Raw genomic sequence first — 20,177 nt, 5'->3', positions numbered from 1 at the left:
AAATAAAAATAATCTATATGGTAATTATGAGGATGAATCCCCCAGTAACTTTCAGCTACATGAAAGGTCAGTTCTATTCAAGATATTTTATCAGTCCCCTGCACATACTCCTGTCCTGTCATTTTAAATCTGAACAGCATTTTATTTTCCCATTTACAGCTACCTGCAGAATTAAGTACTTAAGCCAAATAAGAAAAAAAAAAAAAAAAAAAGAAATGTTGAATGCTGGCAAAGGCTATAATAGCATGGAGATAAATCGTTCAGCTGCTCTCTCTCAAGCCTCTGGGGCTGCAGATTTTTCTTCTCCTGGTGCACTGTGGGTATTCAAAACTTGTTCAACATGATTTCATTTCATTTCAGGCACTGCCTGAGAAAACTAAATTACAGAATCAATCATACAGAAGGTCAGAGTGAGACTTCATTACAAGTATTGCATGCTTGCATGAATATCTTTCATTTATGACTGACCCAATATGTCACAATAGCTGTCTAGTAAAAATAATCCACTTTCTGAAATTGATGTACTACTGATGTCAATGCTACTCAGCAGGCTGGGCAGATTATAGAGAGGTGTTAAAAAAAGGAACCCTCAGGAGCACAAGTTGTAGTTTTATAGAATTGCCACAGTTTGCAGATTAAAATAATTTTTTCTATGGGCAGCTCAACAGAAAAGAGTATTAATGTAAAATATTGGGGGTTCATTTTTAATGAGGATATTGCTGTTGATTTCCACTTATTTATATTCAAGTATTTATAGGGATAATATTTGCATCATGTAAATCCGTGTGTTCTTTGAAGTCAAATGTACATCAACAGTCCATTTTTCAGTGACTCATTTTTGAACATCAGGATTTTATTTGCATATTATTAAAATACTAAAATTAATCAAACTGCCTCCATTTTATCTCCTCTTTTTGTTGCTGTTGTCTGTTTTTAAATGCAGAAAAATGCTGTTAAGGAAGATAAATGTGTTGTGTTTGTTGCCAATAATAACGAAGTTAATCAGCATTGTGACAAATTGTCACTCTTTCCATAGTATGTATATCTGAATAGTATGAACAATTTTTAACTCATCAATACGATCTTTTAATAATCACTAGGCCACATTTATGCTGAGAATAAATATCTTTCTTGCACCATGAATGATTTTTTCAATATAATAATACACAAAGAATATGTTAAAAAGGGAAAGATTTTTTTTTTTTTTTTTGGTCTTCCTGTGGGAAATATGTGAGATACTTGCAGAAGTATTACGAGGTAGCTAGCCAACTCCATACCCTAAGGGAGACATAGGAAAACCTTGACATAACCTATTTTTAACCATGCCTCTGGCGATTCTGCATTCAAGTTTATAGGTGAACATGTCAGGTAGTACATAGAAAAAAACCCAAAGACACACAGTATTAATCATAATTCTGTCCAAGCCCATTTTATTTTTTCAACATTCGTGATTTAAAATCTCATGACATTTCTTCAAGGTGAAATTCTCCTACCGGACTTTTCAACAGGGTAGGACTACCTTTATCTAAATTAAATATTGCTTACAGTAAAGCTCTCTAATGCTTCACAAGACTACCAATAAACTCAATGCAGTTCATATTAAAATAATTTAAGTTTGTATTCAGCTAAAGAAGCTTTAGTGATTAGCAATACACCATTAATACAGCCTTTAAATAAGACTATCCTAGTATCGCTGGATAAGAACATTGTTCTGTAAGTGTATACGAACATCATAATTATTTTACAACCCCATCTTTAGTTCTTTCAGATATAGTAAATTCAATTGACCATGAAATGAAATTTCATAGTCAAAATGCCTCCTTTACATTTTTTTTATTGCTGCAATAAAGTTTTTATAGCTCCAAGGCAAGGTAATTCATGGAATGTCTAATTTAAAGATGAATTCTAATATTATTAATAAATATTTACCAGTTTAATAAAGTGCACATTTTTCACATAAAATATGATATAATGTTTTCATTTTCTATTTTTGAAATACAGATTAACTGCTGGAAAATTTGAGTACTAAAGAGAGCTATGTGAGTCCAGGGGAAACCTATGCAAGGACTCTCTGTTAATGTTTTTAAACTTCCTGCAGCTACCCAACATTTATGAGCAGAAGAGAAAAGCCTACTGACTAAAATGCAATGGCAGGGGCCACTCCATCTCACAGTATAAAACAGATCAAGCAGTTGTGGAGAAGTGTCTGACACACGAACCTCCCTATGTGGCTCCTCCATATCAAATCACGCAATTCCTCATCAATCCTCTGCAGCAAAGCCACATACAAGTTCCCAACCCACAGCTCTGAACTGGCAATCACCCTAGAAAATACCACTGGACTACTGGGATAAGAAGGCACGAGCTTCTCTAGGTCTTTGACCTAATACGGGAACAAATTCTTACCACTGAAGTCAATGTAAGCTATGCCATTAATTTCTACATTGCACAGTCTAGAAAAAAGGAAAAGATGTAAAGCCTCTCATCCAGAGCAAGAAGAGGTGAGAGAAGAGATATCTAACCAGGAGGCCTCTTCTGGTTGGAACTGTTAAGGTAACAGCATTTACTCATGGAAGAATCACATTCAGTGAAAGGATGCAAAATTAAAAGGCAAAACGGGATCAGGTTACAAACCACTTGATAACATTGAGGGGATACTCATACACGTAACACAACACTGATCCAGCCCATGATATTTATTACATATTTCTGAGCAAGTTTCATTGTATTCAGTGTACACATGCTCCATTACTTTAGTTTTCAGGCATAACATTCCTGACTCTCAGGTTTTATCAATCTGGTCTTTCTTTAGTAGTCACCTAACATGTCCAGTGCATACAAAATCCCATGCAAAATGGGATCTGAAAAGAAGTATCATATCCTTCAAGGCCTGTTTTAGGCAGTCCCGGCTTTGTACGTATGGAATTACTGAATTCTCTACCTCCTAAGCAGTGAGCAGTTTGTGCTTAATTCTGTATTAGTGCTAGCTACTCTTTATGACCTCCAAGGAAATATTAAAATTTGTAACAAAGCCAGCAGCTTGCAGAATTCCAGAGAAATATTTGCTGCATGTTGATTCGTAAATCTAATTAATTTTCGCTTGCCAGAATAATAAAAAAGAAAAAAAGATTTGCATGAAATCATAACATGACAACACAATGACCTTTATTACAGTCCAGCAGTAAATCTGTATTTTCACTACACCAAGTTTAGCAAAAGATTCTATATAAAACAGCTAATCAGAAAAAATATAGTTGATGTAAAATATCTGTTCAAGCTAAACATTCATTCTGTCTTCAATATGCAATACAGAAACTAATTCTAATTCTAACCACTGAGTTTAAAATGCTAAGTATGATAAACTGACTCACAGCTGTGTCTCATCACTACGAGTATGAATGTTGCTGCACAAAGCTTCGAGAAACCCAAGCAGAGAGATCTCCTAAAGCTGAAAGGGAAATACAACAAGAAAGTGGAAATTGCCCCGTATACCCTCCCACCGAGATCACAGCCAGAAAGTGTGTATAGATTCTGGAGAAGACTCCACACAGCCTTGGTTTTCATTGTTCCAATTAACAGGAACGATCATTGGAATTAGCCTAACAGTTCCCACCACTCAGCCCCTCCCCACGCCCAGACCATCCCTCCCCATTCCAGAAGGCTCAGAAACAGCCCAGAAACAGGAGAAACAGGCCCAACCTGCCCCAGCCTCTATGGTCAACAAGAGCACTGGACAGAACAAAGTCTTTTTATGGCCCTGTATTTTGGAGTATGGTCAAGGTAATACAGCCCTATCACTTCTATTATGAGTTACAAAAAAAAAAAAAAAATCAGTTTCCACTTATAAAGATTTAGCCCACGGAATGTACCGAATACAGGGAAATATATGTTTTTTTACTGCTGACATACTGTGTCTGGCTCCCTTTCTGAGCTACTCTCGATACTGCACTTGCAAAATATCCTGATGGCTGTCATTTTTGGGTCTTATACTTGAAATACAGACAAGCAATTCCTTCTAAATGCTGTACTTCACCCCAGCCAACACAATGGTCTTTCAGCTCTTGATGCCAGTGTCAGCTGTGTAACACCTTTCTGAACTTTAGCAGCACTTGGGATGCGCATGATGCCAATGGATATGGGCTTCCAAGTCCATTCCCAGAATTAAAATTCTGTGCTTATAAAGCCTGACTGCTTCTTCACAAGAGATCTGTTCACACACAGTATAGCGTTGCACTGTACATTAACAACCATGTTTATCTTCCTGAATCCACTAATATTGAACCCTTAACCATTTGCCAACTGCCTTAGGGAACTGAATAATAGCATACCATTGTTTGCAGTCTAACACTGACAACACATGGCATCATTCATACAGAATACGCCTGCACATGATACAGAACATTGGCAAATGCTTGGTCAGGCTACAACACCAAGAAATCATACAGATCTTCTGAGAGGTCAATTAAAACTGATAGATGACACAAATCTACATTACTATGCTTTGACAGACAATATTAGGCAACAGAAACACACAAAGAACCAGACCTACCATATGCAATCCATTGCTGTGGATGATGCCGTCTTGCTCCACGAGATTTCGGGATATTGTAATAGAGGGAAGATCCAAGCTCTGGGGGGGAAACTGAGGTGTAAATTCATTTCCTTGTGCAGGCAGCTGGTCACCAAGGCCCTGAAAGGGCAGCAGTATATCTGCCATCCCCAGCGCAGGGTCCGACTCGGGCGGGGGGGTAATGGGTGGGATCTCGAACTCCTCGTCCCCAAGGCTTGGCGTATGGAACGTCTGCTAGAAAAGGACGGGACAAGGCAAAGCACGTTAGGGCACACTGCTCTCAGCAACCACCCTCAGACCTGCAGTCCAAATCTTGTTTTGTTCTCAAATGCAAACTCTATATGCAGCAAAATTTTTAAGTTTCGTACACTGAAGGGGTTCGTGGATCATTCTGATTAAAGATTTAACTTTCATTATCATATGGCTTTAATGGAGTATCAGTATTAACAGTTTTTTAATGCGTACTTAATTAGCAACATCTGTCTTTGTTGTTAGTCTGAGTATCAGCTACATTGGATTTGGCTGTATAACAAATTGCCACTTTATTGATATGTTAGTAAAATAGCACAAACAGCTTACATTACTCTCATGCTTCATAAAATACTGACCATTTTGTAGCACACGCACAACATTAATTCAGCACTGACCATTTCACATCTTCTGTTTCCTTTTTATCCACTAATAAACATGAAATATTACAATTCTGGTCTTTATTTCTTTTCTTTTCCATCCCAAAAGCACAATGCACCCTTTTAAACAAGGGTTGTAATTTGGAGGAGAGACACGTATAAAAGAGCGAGGGTGATTACAGCAGCTTCCAGTGCTTTCTGAAGCAAGCCAGCTTTGTTTGAACAGTAGGTTTGTTACGAACTAAACACCTGTTAAGATGCCTTGAGCAAAACATTTACTGCCAGTTATCTTCAGGGTTTGCGCGTGTTTGTACGTGTGCATGTGTCTGTCAAAGATAATCTTTATTCAAGTAGAGTCTATCTGGCTTCAACACTGCTGACTTTTATTTGGGAAACAAATGAGCTATGCTTATTCAAATTTCTTGCAAGTTAAGTGAACTTTCGTATATTATTTCAGGTCCACTGCTACTTAATAATAGAAATTCAGTGCTTGAAATTAGGCCATTTTAGATGTACCCAAATCAGGACTGTCTTGATCAAATTGGGCAGTTGGCAATCCTAAAATAGGCACTCTTGTCTTGTTCTGGACATGCAAGGCTGCTTTGGGATTTGTTTGTTTGCATTAGTTCAGGATTCAAGTTGGGGAGGGGGAGGAATTGTTTTATGTATTATTTACATTGGTTGAAAGAGTGACTTAATGCCAGTTAATTTAAAAATGATATGTTCAGTGAAAGATCTCATTAACTGCTGCAAATTGTCATCCTTCAAACTGTTAATGATGATATAAATTAATAACCGCTTGAGAGAAGATGGAAACTGAAACACAAGAAAAACCTTTGCTTGCATATAGAACCTGTCAGCTGTCATTACTGGTCTCACACCAGAAATGATGAGGTCCCAGACTGCTGCAGTCTGCAGTACCGTCAGAGTCTGCTGAGACTCTACCCATCTCGCTCAAACTGCAAGACTGTAACTTAATTCTGGACATGAAAGCTGGGCCTGGATTAGGGAGACGTTTGACTTCCCCGCTGCTATATTACAAAAGGTGTGATTTTTTCTTCCGGTGGACCCTGTAGTTCCCAAACACAAAGGATGGATTGGCCAGGAGAAGTGGTTGGCTAATGAACATAACCCTATGGCTGCATTTGCAGTTATTTTGGCACTAATGCGGTCTAGTAACAGATGCAACTGTAATTTGTGACTCATTTGCTACCCCATTACTGCTTAATGAAATCTAACATATCACATTAACAATACGGATAAACACTCATTCTTGATATGTGGCATTTGGCTGTTTTCATTACCACTGTAATTAACACTTGAAATATTATTTCAATAAATATTTAAGGTGCTTTAAAATGGGTCGTAGTAATCATGACATAGAGACAGAAAACATAAAGCAAATGTGTGGCTTCTAAGCCTGAATGTACTCTAGGATTACACTCTTAAGGCTTTATTTACAGGAATAAAATAGGCTTCTAGCTAAGCAGTGCTCAGGCCCAAAATCAGTGAGAAAGCTACATTCATGTTAATGCAAAAAAACTATAATTAAATACATTGCAATGCAGTAATTGCAAAGTTAGGTTCACGCTTTAATGTGAACACTAACACTTAATCATATTTTTATTCCCTGTTCAAGCAAAAGGGTTCAGTGAAATCAGTATTATTAGTACATTTGAACCTCTCTTTACTTGACATATTTATGAGATAGTAGTAATTATAAGAACTGGATCTTTTTCCCCCATCTAACAGAATAACTCTAGGACAGCTGTATAAATACGTAACACAGCTAGATAATAATACAATATTTTACTTAGAAAAGTAGCATTCATCTTAATGCTTATAGCTTAATACAAGTGGGAGAGTAAATTGATGAATACCTTAACATTTTTTAAATGTGAATTTAATTCTCACAATATAACTTGTGCAAATATGTATATATCTTTTTTTAAAAACATATAACAGCCCTAAAATTGAGGATAAAATAGATGTAATCTAAGAAGAAAGAAAGCCCCTTAGTGAAGCAGTCTTAAATCCAAATCACTGGGCTATTGAGCCTGTAAAAAGAGCCTGAATAGTATGCAATTTGGGATTGCAGAAAGGTGCTGTTATGACCAAAAGATGGTATAACATTTGCGGGATTTATCTTACCAATCACATTTTTTAAAGTTATTAACTTTTCAAATATTTATATCTTACACATTTAAAAAGAAAAAAAAATGTGTGCATGGTTAAATGCCATCTGTACTGAAATGTTCAAAACATTTGTTCCTTTTGATAAAAATGCAAATCTGGAGAACTGTTGTATCAACATATAACAGCCAATGTCTGACACGGTGAATTATCACAGCTGGAATTAAATTGTCTCTGAACAGCTGCTGGCAGCAGAGCTTTCATCAATGTTTGATTCAAATGTAGGAAAGAAATTCTACAGAAAGAAACATCATGTTGTCATTACAGATGGGGTTTGTGTTCATTATCACAAATAACACTGGAGCTAGTGCCAAACAATATTCCCTTATCTAAGCAGTCTTGCTGGGTAAAAAGAGATGGTGACCATTGTATAAATGATTCATAAAACACGACTCTTAATTGTAACCTTCATATTTATTGTTACACCTTTCTGCTTATTTTCTCCGAGATTGCTTTTTTAAAAGTGCACAAGAATACCTGTGACTGAATCACCACTTACAACATCGAAAATCAAAGCTGCCCAATTTTCTAACCTTTCCTCATGTTGCAAAGATCATTTATGGCATGCATCCTATATAAATACTTAGTTCTTGTTCTCCATAATGCTATGCACATTACTAGACAGTGCATCTTGTACTTTCCATCCTTCCCTTTGGAATAAGAGCTGTTGGTTTTTAGTGATGAGCAAAAGGTGTTTCTGTCTGGACCTGGGGTCAGTATTAGCATGTTGATAGTCTATTAACTGGCTGTAAGGCAGCACCACTGTAACAAATACATGGAGACTGTAGTTGCCATACCACCTTTCTCCTGTTTCCATTCTCAAAGGCAGTGATCAACTACGTCATCTCCACAACCCAGCCAGCCTCCACCAGCCCGGCCCCTGGGTTTGTTCTTGATCCTGGTCAGAAGTTTCCTTCACACAGCACATACACTTCAGGCAAGAAAGTTGGTTTTGGTTTTCTAACTTATATGAGTATTAAGAACCCAAATTAAAATGTTTGTATCTATAACAGAAATTAGCACATTAGCTAGTAATGACTATTACTAAGCTTGCTTTCTAAGTGTACACCTACTGTGCTTTTTATTTGTTTCCTTCTGCTTATAATTTTTTTCACACATAAAGCAGATTTGTTTCTATTGACATGCTATGTAAGTAACAGCCTTATGGACAGCTAAATTGACTAGTAATGGAGAGCTGTCAGGTTATTTTCTTTCTCGTTAAAGTCTTTATTTTGTGCTCCATAAAACACACAGAAATTCGGCACTTCATTCTTCATCCATTCAAAGTCTGTTACATTTTCACAGCAAACAGCAGAATATGAGCATAGATAAAAAAAAAAAAACATCTACCTCATTTGCAGCAAGAAATGCATTATTTGCTTCTGCCATGTTCATGTAGTTGTTATTGTTTCCAAACTGAAAGAAAAATAAATATTTGGATTTCAATGCATGCCACAATAAACTTTTCTTTACCTCCTCACTGGCATAGAAAAAGTTGGAAAAAAACCCACCAAACCAAACCAACAAACAGATAAGATGTCATTTTGCAGATGTTCTTTGAAGTCAGAACTAGATTGGATACAACATTATTATTATTACATACTCTGCATCCCCAGGTCTTTACATGGAAGATATCCAAATGTATCTCTTCAACTTTCTTTGTCCACGTAGCAAAGCCACCCCACAGACCTAGAGATGACTTTGGAAATTAAGTGTCCATTAGAAAGAGACTATTCTCCAGAAAAGACATTTTTACTCTACTACATTTTTCCTGACACACATTATATGTTTCTGCAGATGATCCTGATCCAGATGATTGCTGCAGCTAGAAGTAGCTGGCATATTACTATTCCAAGTAGACTTGGTTTTAAAGAGATGAAGGTCAATAAGGGGAAGAATGAGAATCTGCAGCGTTGTTCTTAAAATCCCTTTCTTTCCACAAAATTAAAAAGCCAAACTATTCCCCTTTGTCTATCCTTCATTCCAGTTGAGCTCCCACACCCCCAGTGAACATTAACACCAGAAGATTTTGCGAATCAGAGAAATGGTATCACACTGAGACCTTGAGATCTACCCAGAGTGGCGTGGGCCAAGTGCCCACTTGCTCCCACTGAGGTGCAACTCCTCTCACACATGAGTGATCTGAAAGGATCCTCTGAAAGGATGCCATAGAGTCATTTCCTCCAAATTCTCAAGTATGAACATTTGTTGAAGAAGAAAAGTACTTTTTCTTTTACAGACTGAGCACAGAAAAGAAAGATTATCAGCATTTGGTTAATTGGCACTTAATGTGCCTTATTCCCTTAAACAGCATTTCCAAAAAGCAGGTAGTCATTTCTGCATGTGTTCCTGGAGCAGGCAGGCGTCTAGAGTCTTTGCTTCAAGAACAGACACCACGCATATCATGCAGCTACCACTAAAATACTAAATCACAGGCTCTCACATTTTCACATTTCTATTATCAGGCACAGTGCACACTGCAAAGTAAGAGTATCAAATGAGAGAAAAGTCCCTGTGCTGTCCCTACAATGCCTGGCCACATCACTCCTGCTAAAGCCACACTAAGCATTCTTCCCTTAACTCCCATTTTCGAGTTCTGTAAAGCAAATTTTTTCAGGAAGGCTCTGTTGTATCTTGCCAGATCTTGGTGGACCTGCTCCCCCCTCCCCAAACCACAACAGCAACCACCACCACTACCAGCATAAGCTCTGCAACAAGTGCACGAGGATGGGTAACAATGCACTTGCACAGATTGTTCTTTCCAAGCAAGAACCTCTGTTGCGCTTTCAGAGCAGCTGAACCTGTCCTGAAAGGAAAAAATCACTTGGCTCCAGGTCAATTTGCTACTGTAATACTTGGTGCCTGACTGTTTTTAGCAGGGAAGTGTTTCAGACCCTGACTCTCTCCAGTTCCTCCAGGGTCCTACAGCAGTGGAGGGGCCAAAGTGATCCTTTCAAGAAAAGCTCTTTCCCTGAAAACTCCAAAATCCATTTCTGAAAATAAGAACAAAAGTTAAAAGGAGGGGGAAAAAAAAAAAAAAGAGAAAGAAACTATAGTGATAGAGGATGAAAAAAGGAGGGTGGACACAAAGAACTGGAGCCTCGTGTACCTGATGAATTGTCTGATTGACAAAACAGGACATCAGCAAAATCAGAAGACAACCACGGAAAAGAAGGAATATGAGATGAGATTCCTCATTCTGAAGTATGAAATTCCATTTGTGTACTTAACATGCTGAATCTTTCAACCTATAACACATGTTAAGCAACAGAGGCCTTAACACAATATGTAGGCTGCCTCATAGCTATTAAAACTCTGTTATCCCCAGCTATGCAGATACTCAAGTAATGTCATCCATTTTTTAAAAGCCCAGATGTCACCCATTTTTGGAGATTAAAAAATTCAAATAAAATTGCACATTCAAATTACTGTTTTGGCACATAAGGATGTGTGTGTGTGGATTTGTTGCGCAAAGACATAGTACTTCAGCTCAACAGTGAGATTTTTTTCATGTCAGTTAGTGGCAAACTAAGAAGGATTTACATGAAAAACTCATATGGCTCCAATAGAGCTGTTCTTTCTACAGCAGCAAAAAAAAATTAAATCAGGTTTTCAAATTGTACCTAAGTGCAAAGATACAAGAGACAAGTATAGCTCTAACATTGCATAAATAAGTGGGAACAAGCCCTATCCTATTTTAATGGGCTTAGCATCCTAGGGGCTCCAGTGCTTCAAAATGGAAATGTAGCTGATTTTTACCTTGAAGAGTAAAATTCTACATTGTTTTGATCTACATGTATTCCTCACGCTGCAGCTACTGCTGTTCTGATTGCCAAGTGGGTTTCTTCCTTTTTGTTTTATTAAAGAAAGGGGAAAGTGACAACATAATTTTCCATTTTATTAAGACTGTGGAAGCACATGGCGTAGCGAGGAATGTCAAAGCTAAAAGTTACAAGTACATATCCTTAGATTCATTCTGTTCTTGGGCTACAATGTTTAAGACCCAATTGTGTTTGCCTCAGGCACTGATGTCAGAACCTGGCATATTTGGGCTTTTGTTAGTATGGATCATAATTAATATTATTTAAATTTATTTTTTGTCTCTGAATTAGAAATCCATTGATGGCACACAACAATTATCAGTGAGTATTTCTAAGATTAAACTTCCTTATTATCTAATGGTACCTATAACAACAAAAGAAAATAAAATGGTTATTATCTTAAGGACCTAAACAATTCAAAAAACAAATTAAGCTCAGAGTGAAATAAGAACTGGGTTAGAAATCCTCTTCTGAACAGTTAGTCTGCGAATGTAATTACTGAAGAAACTACAGCTAATCAGCTGTGAATTGTATCCATTAATTAGTATTTGCCCTGGAGAAATGAGAAAAATCAGTAACAATGTTAACACTGCAATGCACTGATGAGTACTGAAACACAGGGCCCTCAGCATTTAGTCAAGCAGGTGGCTCCAATGGTCCAAGTAATTTAAAAAGCTCTCACCTGAAGTGCAGAGCTGGAATTACAAAGCACTTCTTGCATATCTTTGTATCTATATAAGGCTATAATTAATGGCTTTTAATTTAGAAACACTTTGTGATCAGCTGGGAACAGTTATAAATCATTCTAAATAGAACAAGGGGTTCTTGTCTATTTTATAAAATAATTTGGGAAAGATGTTTTTTGTGAATTGACTCTTGTTGCAGTCAACATTTTTCTCCATTTATTTTCTAAAGGATCCCTTGCTCAGACCCCTCATAAACATCTCAGAGCATTCCTAGAGTTGACAGCAGGCATTCAAATTAAAAGCAAGATCCAACAATTTGGTCTGCCCAGGTACACTCCTGGGGGGCCCCACCTGTTGGATTTCCCTGGGACAGAAAGAGAGTAGGATGCAGCACCTAGTCCAGCTGTCTTTTTGGTTTGTGCTGGCATTGGGATGCTTTGCAAATTACTTAGCCATAGCAATTAGCAAGGTTTTGTATAAACTTTTGCATCTAAAGATCTCAGAGCATGCTCGCTCTGTACCTACGAAAGAATAAAATCTTTTCAGCTTCCTTTGGCAACACACCATTGCATTACAGACTACTGTTTGTTTCCTTTGATTTCAGCAGTTCAACAAACTCCACCTTAAGTTTTTATAAATATATTAAGCGTGAGTACCACAACTTACAGCCACAGCAAACCAACGGAAACCACACGCATATGCTGATTTCATGAAATGGATTGCAAACGAACTCTTCCGAACTTGTTTTGAATCACAGCTTCCATTCTTGATGCAAATCACTGCATTAGAACTATGACAGTTCAGTCCTCTACTCTTCTGCGTTGCAAGGGCACTTGAAGCTTGGCCCTACTGAAATCCGTAAGAACCGACATGAAGACTGTAATGAGACTGGATGTTTGCTTACTAATACCTTGTATAAAAAATGTCAAGAAAATTGATTATTTCTAAAATAGCTTGTGGAAGCTCTTCTCTTAGCTTTGACTACCAAACCTGAAGCCCAACATCTAGCCTTATTCATCTTGTCTAGGAAGGGTGTATATTTGCAATGCTAAGGGAAAATTCATGCCCTTCATTCCTTCCCCAATGCATGCCCCAATGAAGACCAAATCAACTCCTGCCCGGGATTGGGGATATAAAAACTGTATCACTGCCCCACTTCTACAAACTGCACGTTTTCATAGACCAAACCTCCTAGGCCAGATGTTATGATACCTGTTTGCACATCAAGGGATTAGCCACTTTGGATCAGCTCAGCACAATGCTGCTTGGGTTCTCAAGCTACCCTTCGCACTCACCAGAGCTTAAAACTGGTTGGTTATGAAAGCTGAGACTAATGAATGGTTGTTTTAAGAGAGAAGTCTGATCTGATGAACATCACAGAAAACCTTGGCAGTTTGGGATACAAATCAGTGATTAAATGTCCAGAGTCTGAATTCCTACTGAAAAAAATTTTCAGGAAATCTCAAAAGGTTAAATAGCGGCTGCTGTCTGGGTTCTTCTTTTGCAACTGTGATGAGTCAAAAGCCACAGCAAGAAATAAAACAAGCAAAGGAGAAGTTTACACCACAAAACCATAATACTAAAAAAAGCATAAAAAGTAAAGCCAGTAACTAAGTTTGAAGGTGTTATGGACACACAGAATAACATTTTTAAACGTATAAAAGTTAATGGGAATTTCGCTACTGATTTTAATGGAGGAATTATTTTACTTATAACATTCAATCATTAGCATTTATTACAACTTTCTACATTTCTGTCTTTAAATCAACTCAATTGTGGTGCAACTCTAATCTGAAAAACATTAGAACTCACACCCACTATTCATTTCTTAAAAAGTGCAAATACAGAAATACATAAGTAACTTAAAACCAGACACAGAGGAGCCCAGACTTTTATCTGAGCATTTCAATGGAACAAAAATGAATTTTTAAGATACTAGTATTTTTATGCTGAACGGTAAAATTAGATTCATCAGGCAAATACATTAGATTTCCTAAATAATTCTTTTTATAATATTGCTGCTTAATTTAATAGTGCAACCACAAGGAAGGAGAAACCATTGGAAGGGTTATTGTTCCAGCACAGAACACCACCAAAACCATGGAATGTGAATAAATGTCCCAAATGAAAAATTCAGACAAAATATATCCTGAACAGGAATGAAAAACATTTTATCATCTTCTCATAACTAATCCACAGACTTACATTTTGCTTAAAAGGAATGACTACAATTCTGTACTCAAAGACTACATATCATATATCTAAGAATAAATTTAAAAAACTAATGGAGTCATTACGGAATCCACTCCCCCCGCCTTTTTTTTTTTTTAATTAAAGAAAGCCCTATCCCAACCCTTACTGCAAAACAGAATTCAGACTCAGTTATGACACTAACAGTCCCTTCATAATTATTAGTTAATGTTTAGAACAAGATACACATTTAAAGTTTCTCAGGATAGTATCTCCAGACAAAATTCTCACTGGCTTGATGCTGAACTACTGCCTGCAGAACTACCTCTACACTAGTTCTGTCACAGCACTACATATCCGCTTGCATATGTATTTTAGATAGTTACACATCCAAATTCTATCATTTCTGATGCCAATTTATTGCTTATGGAAAATGGCAGCCTCAACTGATCACACTTCCAGTATTTCTGCAATAAAATTAGAAGCCCTATTTTTTAAAATATGGCCATTAATAAAATCATTCTTTTATGGTGTGAGCATGCTCATAGTTTTTATATAGAATAATATCTACTTGCACAAATATATATTATGGCAAGGATCTCAGTTCTATCTTCATATTTGGCAAATTAATTCCTCAGAGGTTACACTATCCTTGTGAGTAAAAAGAAAGATAACGATCCCAAAAGATGTAATTACAGACCAAAACTAAATTACTTTGCAGGTCTAAGTACAGTATCTTAATAATTTCACCGGAGAACATCTTCACTGCATTTGGGCAGATTTGATTTTGCTGCCTGACCAATAATTACAGCTCTGGCAAATACAATGTCTGATAAGGACATCAATTAAGAATGAGCATTGTGTTATTTAAAAAAAAAAAAAATCATCATGTTCACAGCCTGTCTGATTGAATGAAATGCCAAATTAAATTAATGGAGATTGCTAAGTCTAGCTGGCTGGTGGGGAACCATGCAGAAAGTGGGACAGCATAGACAATAAACTATCTGTAATTAAAAGATGAGAAGCTGGACTAATGCTACTTCAGCCTGATTACTCCAAACAAAACAATATACACTAAAATTATTCTGGCAACAGAAGTAGGTGGAGTAGGAGGAGGGTTGGGAAAGGGGAATTTTTCTTTTTTTTTTTTTTAATAGTGTCAACTATCACTATCTATGAACAACAGTGTCCTCACCAAATGTATTAAATATTGTTTTTTTTCTCATCAGGAAACACAATTTATTTTCTCAATGAACATAAAAATAACAGATGAGAATTCTCCAATCATTTCTGTTCTAGATAGATATCCAGCTAATCTCTGTAGAGGCTTTACTTTTAAGTATGATGTGTTCGTAGCAGGAGCAGAGTGTTCTTTTCTGGAAGAGCAAGTCCTTCATGACAGTTTCAATACTTCAGAAGCAGTAGGTGGTATTCGTATTATTTTATAAAACACAAGTATTCTATTTTATTTTTGCTACTAGAAACAATAAGGCAGATTTTAGTAGCTGGTTCATGGATGCAATACCACTAAAGTTGTTAGGGATTTATATCGTTAGAAGTGAATGAAGCATCTTTTAAAACCTGAATTTTAAAACCTTGAAAATAAAGAAGTAATTTTATTGCAGAACGAATGCAAAATGGTATCCTTGATTTTGACACTACATAGCTATCTGTAGAAATTTCTGTACTCCTCTGGCAGGACACTAACATTTTGGAAGAAACAGCACGCGCTGCCAGATGCAAGAAGTATTATTTACCATAGACAAAATGCAGCCATCGAAGGTTAAGGATTGAGTCACTGAGTATAAAGGAGATGGAGAGTTAGACCAGATGCAGTCAAAAGGCTGTCCATTTGGGTCAGCCTTCGATCAAATGTCAGTAAGCGGATAACACATCCCAGTTGCATCAAAGATCAAACCGCTATGTGCGTGTGTGGACAAGGGTACGCATACATGCACAGAAACAATGCTTTTGTCAGCAAAAGATACAATTTTTGAAGAATTTAATGAAGTACTGGACCACTAGGTAACACGCATTGTATATGCCAAGTTTATACTTGAGCCTTTCCATTCTTATACTTACAGCAAATTTACAATTAGTGATTATTATAGGATAGTACAATAGAAATCAGCTTTCTGAGACAGATTACACCATTATTCTTATCTTCAGTAGATATATCTTCTGGAAGTGGGTTCATTTCCTGCTAGGTTCTGCCTACAAATTTTTCATGTACATGTGAAAAACTACCCGGGAAGTGTTAGCCTTGGTGACTTTGGCCACCAGAACTTTCTACACAAGTTATTTCTCACCGTTTCTTCCACATCAGGATTCTCTAACACACCATATCAGTATCCTGCAATAATCAGGAGGAAACGCAGGCCCTGTTGAAAACAAAAGGAGTTCCTATAGGGGATTTCAGACCGGAAAGCTTAATTTGCTTAAGAACACATCGCTGATGAGAAACTAGCCAAAAACAGAGAGGAGCACAAAAGGTTAAAATAAATGTATCTAAGTACCCAGTTTTGCAATCACATCCCCAATGCTGAATTTTAGGCAAATGAATAATCTCATTAGTGGTTCATTAATTATTGAATCTGTACATAAGTATCTGTACCACCATACATTTGACAGTCTTTTGATATTTAAAATCTTAAAAGCCTTTAATGCAGGGGACTATTTAGATTCCAATTTTTAAGTCTTAAACATCTGCCACACTAATTGTTATATATATGTTTATACACGTGTCTATGCATGTATATATGTATACACACACATTCTCTACTCTTTGCTTAGAGCCAAAAAAATCTCAGTGGGTTAAAATACTTGAGCAAGATCCTAAAGAAAAACAGGCATTTATATTTTATTCATATATCCTCAAATCTCCATCAGACACACTGTTTGCAGATAGTACAGATTTAAAAGTTTTAGGAAAGCAATTAGAATGAAAATATTTGAAGTTACTTTAAAAGCTTTCAGCCAGCAAATAAAAACTTCAACAATAACAATAAAAAGCACTGACTAAATCTCTCTAATTCCAGCCAAACTCTTTAATATGAACTCCTTCAGTGAATTCCATGGCCAAAAGCAGTAACTGAATGATATTTTGCCAAGTGTGATACTGTGCGAGTCTTAGGAACAGTAATGAAAGGAATATTTAATGGTCTCATGTTAGACATTTTCAGATCTCTTAAGAAGGATACAGTCTATAATAGTTTTTATATGCAAGAAGTAACTTTCTTTGAATATGCACAGTGTTATTATTCCGTTGACTGATAGTCAAGGCAATTCAATATATGCCAGATTTTTTAATGCTACTTATTCCATATTTAAATGCATAAATATTAAAAGGTGGTCCAAAGTACAGTCCTGGTCCTAATATTTATACAAGATTAAGGTGTTATAAAATTAATCTGAATCTTGAAAGTTCTCTCCAAGACAAACATGCCAAATATTTTGCTGTCACATGTTCAAAGAGTTTCAATTTACCATTTTGGCTCTTTGTACACAAGAATGGATTTTCCATTCTGCCCACATTGCCTTCAAAGGCAGTAAAATGGAGAATTAAACATGGATTCTGGGTATATCTCTGCACCCACTTACATATACTAAGGCTACTCTTCCTCTGTACAAGGCTAATACAAATATCAAACTTAGACCGACCCACTAAGTTTCACATGAAAAAGACTCCACAAGATCTACAGATGTTACTTCAAAGAGTTCTGAAGTACGTTCACTATCAGCACACCCTGTTGTTGCCTGAAGCTTAAAATAGAGACCAAATGTTAAGATAAACGCATTCAGTAACAAAGCCAAAGAGAGCCCACAGTAGTTTAAGTATTTGTTTAAAAATATATGAATATTTAAAGAACATGTTTTCTTTCTTTGCTTTCTAACCTAGAGATGTTTGCGCTGACGAACTACAAAATTATTTTCGTGATCACTCTCATGAGCACGTACTTGTTGCTGGAATAAACAAGACATGGAAGGAATATATTGCTAAAACGCAAAAAGAACTTACTTATATGGCTAGGTCTCTTGTTTATATATATTTTTTTCTACAACTTTTTAGCAATTTGGATTCCAGATGAGAAAGGTCTTCTCAAATATGCAGTTTCACAGCATCCATTCAATGTATGTATTTTACGAGTTACACTTCTCTGAACAGCTCGAATTATACATAAGATCTTATTTCTGATGACATCAGAGGACAGATAGTGGTTAAATTATACTTTTTCCCACAACTGCTCTAAAGAACTGAAGCAAGAGTAAAGCACAATTGCTCCCTTTCCACGGTCCTGTGAGAGGGTGGAAATGTCTCTATTCTCCATGATGTTTACCAAATGGAGGAAGATCAACAGCCTCTCAGAATGGCCTCAACACGTACACGTGGTACTGCAAAATAACTTGCAAGAAAGACCTAAACCAAATCTTTGGACCTGATTCTGCGGCTGTCTCTCCAATCTACCTTCCCACGCCCCTCCGGGTTGCGATAGGAGCACCGATGCCAGCACCTGGTGCCATGACTGGAGGCGGCTAGCTTGTGCCCTGTTCGGGGACAGGAGTCCTCCAGCACACACAGGACCTGAAAGCCAGCCACGGCCTGAGAGAGAGCAGCACCATCCCCCTCCTGCCCTAATACACACAAAGGCCAGCGTTAAGGGCCCTTCTCTAACTCTCCCTCAGCAGGGGTACAAGACAACTCTACACCTCTAAGTATCCTTTTACCCTCAACAGTTTATTTTTAACTGTTGTAAGGGATATTTTTATAGGTTTTTTGGGGGGGAAACGCATAAATACAGAACTGTTTTTGCCATATGAACATTTCTGTTACACTTTCCTCTTTGAGGGATTAAGTTCATACAACCAAGGTGTTAATCATGTCTGCCTCCCCCATTTATTTTATATAAACTGTCTAAGCATTGAATCTAAGCATTTCTTAATGTAATGACAGCATTTTATTCTTAGAATCCCAAGAAATAGTTTTATATCACTATATTCAAGATTACTGTAACATTTTCTCACACGAATTTAAAGTGATGTGATTATACTGCAATTGGGCCGTAAGTAGCTTTTCTTAGAATCTTATATCAAATTTCACTCACTCCAGCAAAAATTGTAAATTCCATTCTAGACTGTGATTCAGCTCTACTACACTAGCAAATTATATCAAGTTTTAAATATAAAATTGATAGAGAAAGGGTGAAGCAGATGTAGACATTTTATAATAATCATAGTGGAGGATCAGTCAAGACACTTTCAGTATAAAAATCAGTACATGCATAAAATCTTAAATATCTCAGCTCTCAGTCATGTTGATACCATGGGTTCCTGCCATTTTTTCTGAAATTAAATACTTTCCACTTTAGAAATACTAATCATAATCAAACAGAAAAATAGCTCTTTTTTTTAAAGTCTACATTAACTCTACTTCATTATGTACAAGGCTGTACAAAGCAAGCCGTCTATTACAAAGACAGCCTGGAGGATGTAACTCTGCTCTTATTACACACATATCCAAATGAGAAACAGAGAATAGCCACCCAGAAATACACCAACTCCAGCGCTAGAGTCAGTGACGATTACCCTCAACCAAAGCTCTAAGCTGCAGCACGCAACAAGCAATGCCCTTCTATGTGGGAAGAACAGAAAAGCACAGATGATGCTCAAGGATGTCATATGCTAACCCTGTAAGAACAGGGGTTGTACAAGAAAATGACTGACAGGCACGAGATTTGGGAATTTTCCTCAGGTGAAGATGTTTTCCAATTTGGAAAAATTATGTGTCTCAATATAATATAGATTATAGATGCATTTTGGAAACAGGCACATAACACATCACTTCCTCATGTTTCTTTATCCTACATCAACCTTAAACCTGGAGGATTTCTTCACTATTTTTAGTTGGGGCTGGATTACAAATCCCATGGCAGGGAGGCCTCTGGAGAGTCTTCAGCAACAACTAACTTTATTTAAACATGCAAGATTGAATTGGATGCAATGCTCTGCAATAACAGTAGAGGAGAATTAAATTTAAGAGTGGAATAATCCCTCATGCTAGTTTGTGTTCCTAATTTATGCCACTGAGACT

The 20,177-nt window shown here is 36.9% G+C and overlaps 1 protein-coding gene across 1 annotated transcript in view; it reads right to left on the bottom strand.

Moving 5' to 3' along the window:
* Positions 1–20,177, bottom strand: part of TOX3 (TOX high mobility group box family member 3) — a gene marked incomplete at both ends in the record, with an annotated part of 76,934 nt that overhangs the window by 16,093 nt on the left and 40,664 nt on the right. The window contains 2 exons of the mRNA XM_082318995.1: positions 4,550–4,804; positions 8,743–8,808. Coding sequence (XP_082175121.1) covers positions 4,550–4,804; positions 8,743–8,808 — 321 coding nt within the window. The remainder of the gene's footprint in view (positions 1–4,549; positions 4,805–8,742; positions 8,809–20,177) is intronic.

Source organism: Platalea leucorodia, assembly GCF_965183815.1.
Source record: "Platalea leucorodia genome assembly, chromosome: 8".
Taxonomy (NCBI): domain Eukaryota; kingdom Metazoa; phylum Chordata; class Aves; order Pelecaniformes; family Threskiornithidae; genus Platalea; species Platalea leucorodia.
The sequence above is the reverse complement of the archived record's forward strand: the minus strand, read 5'-3'. Positions and strand labels throughout refer to the sequence as shown.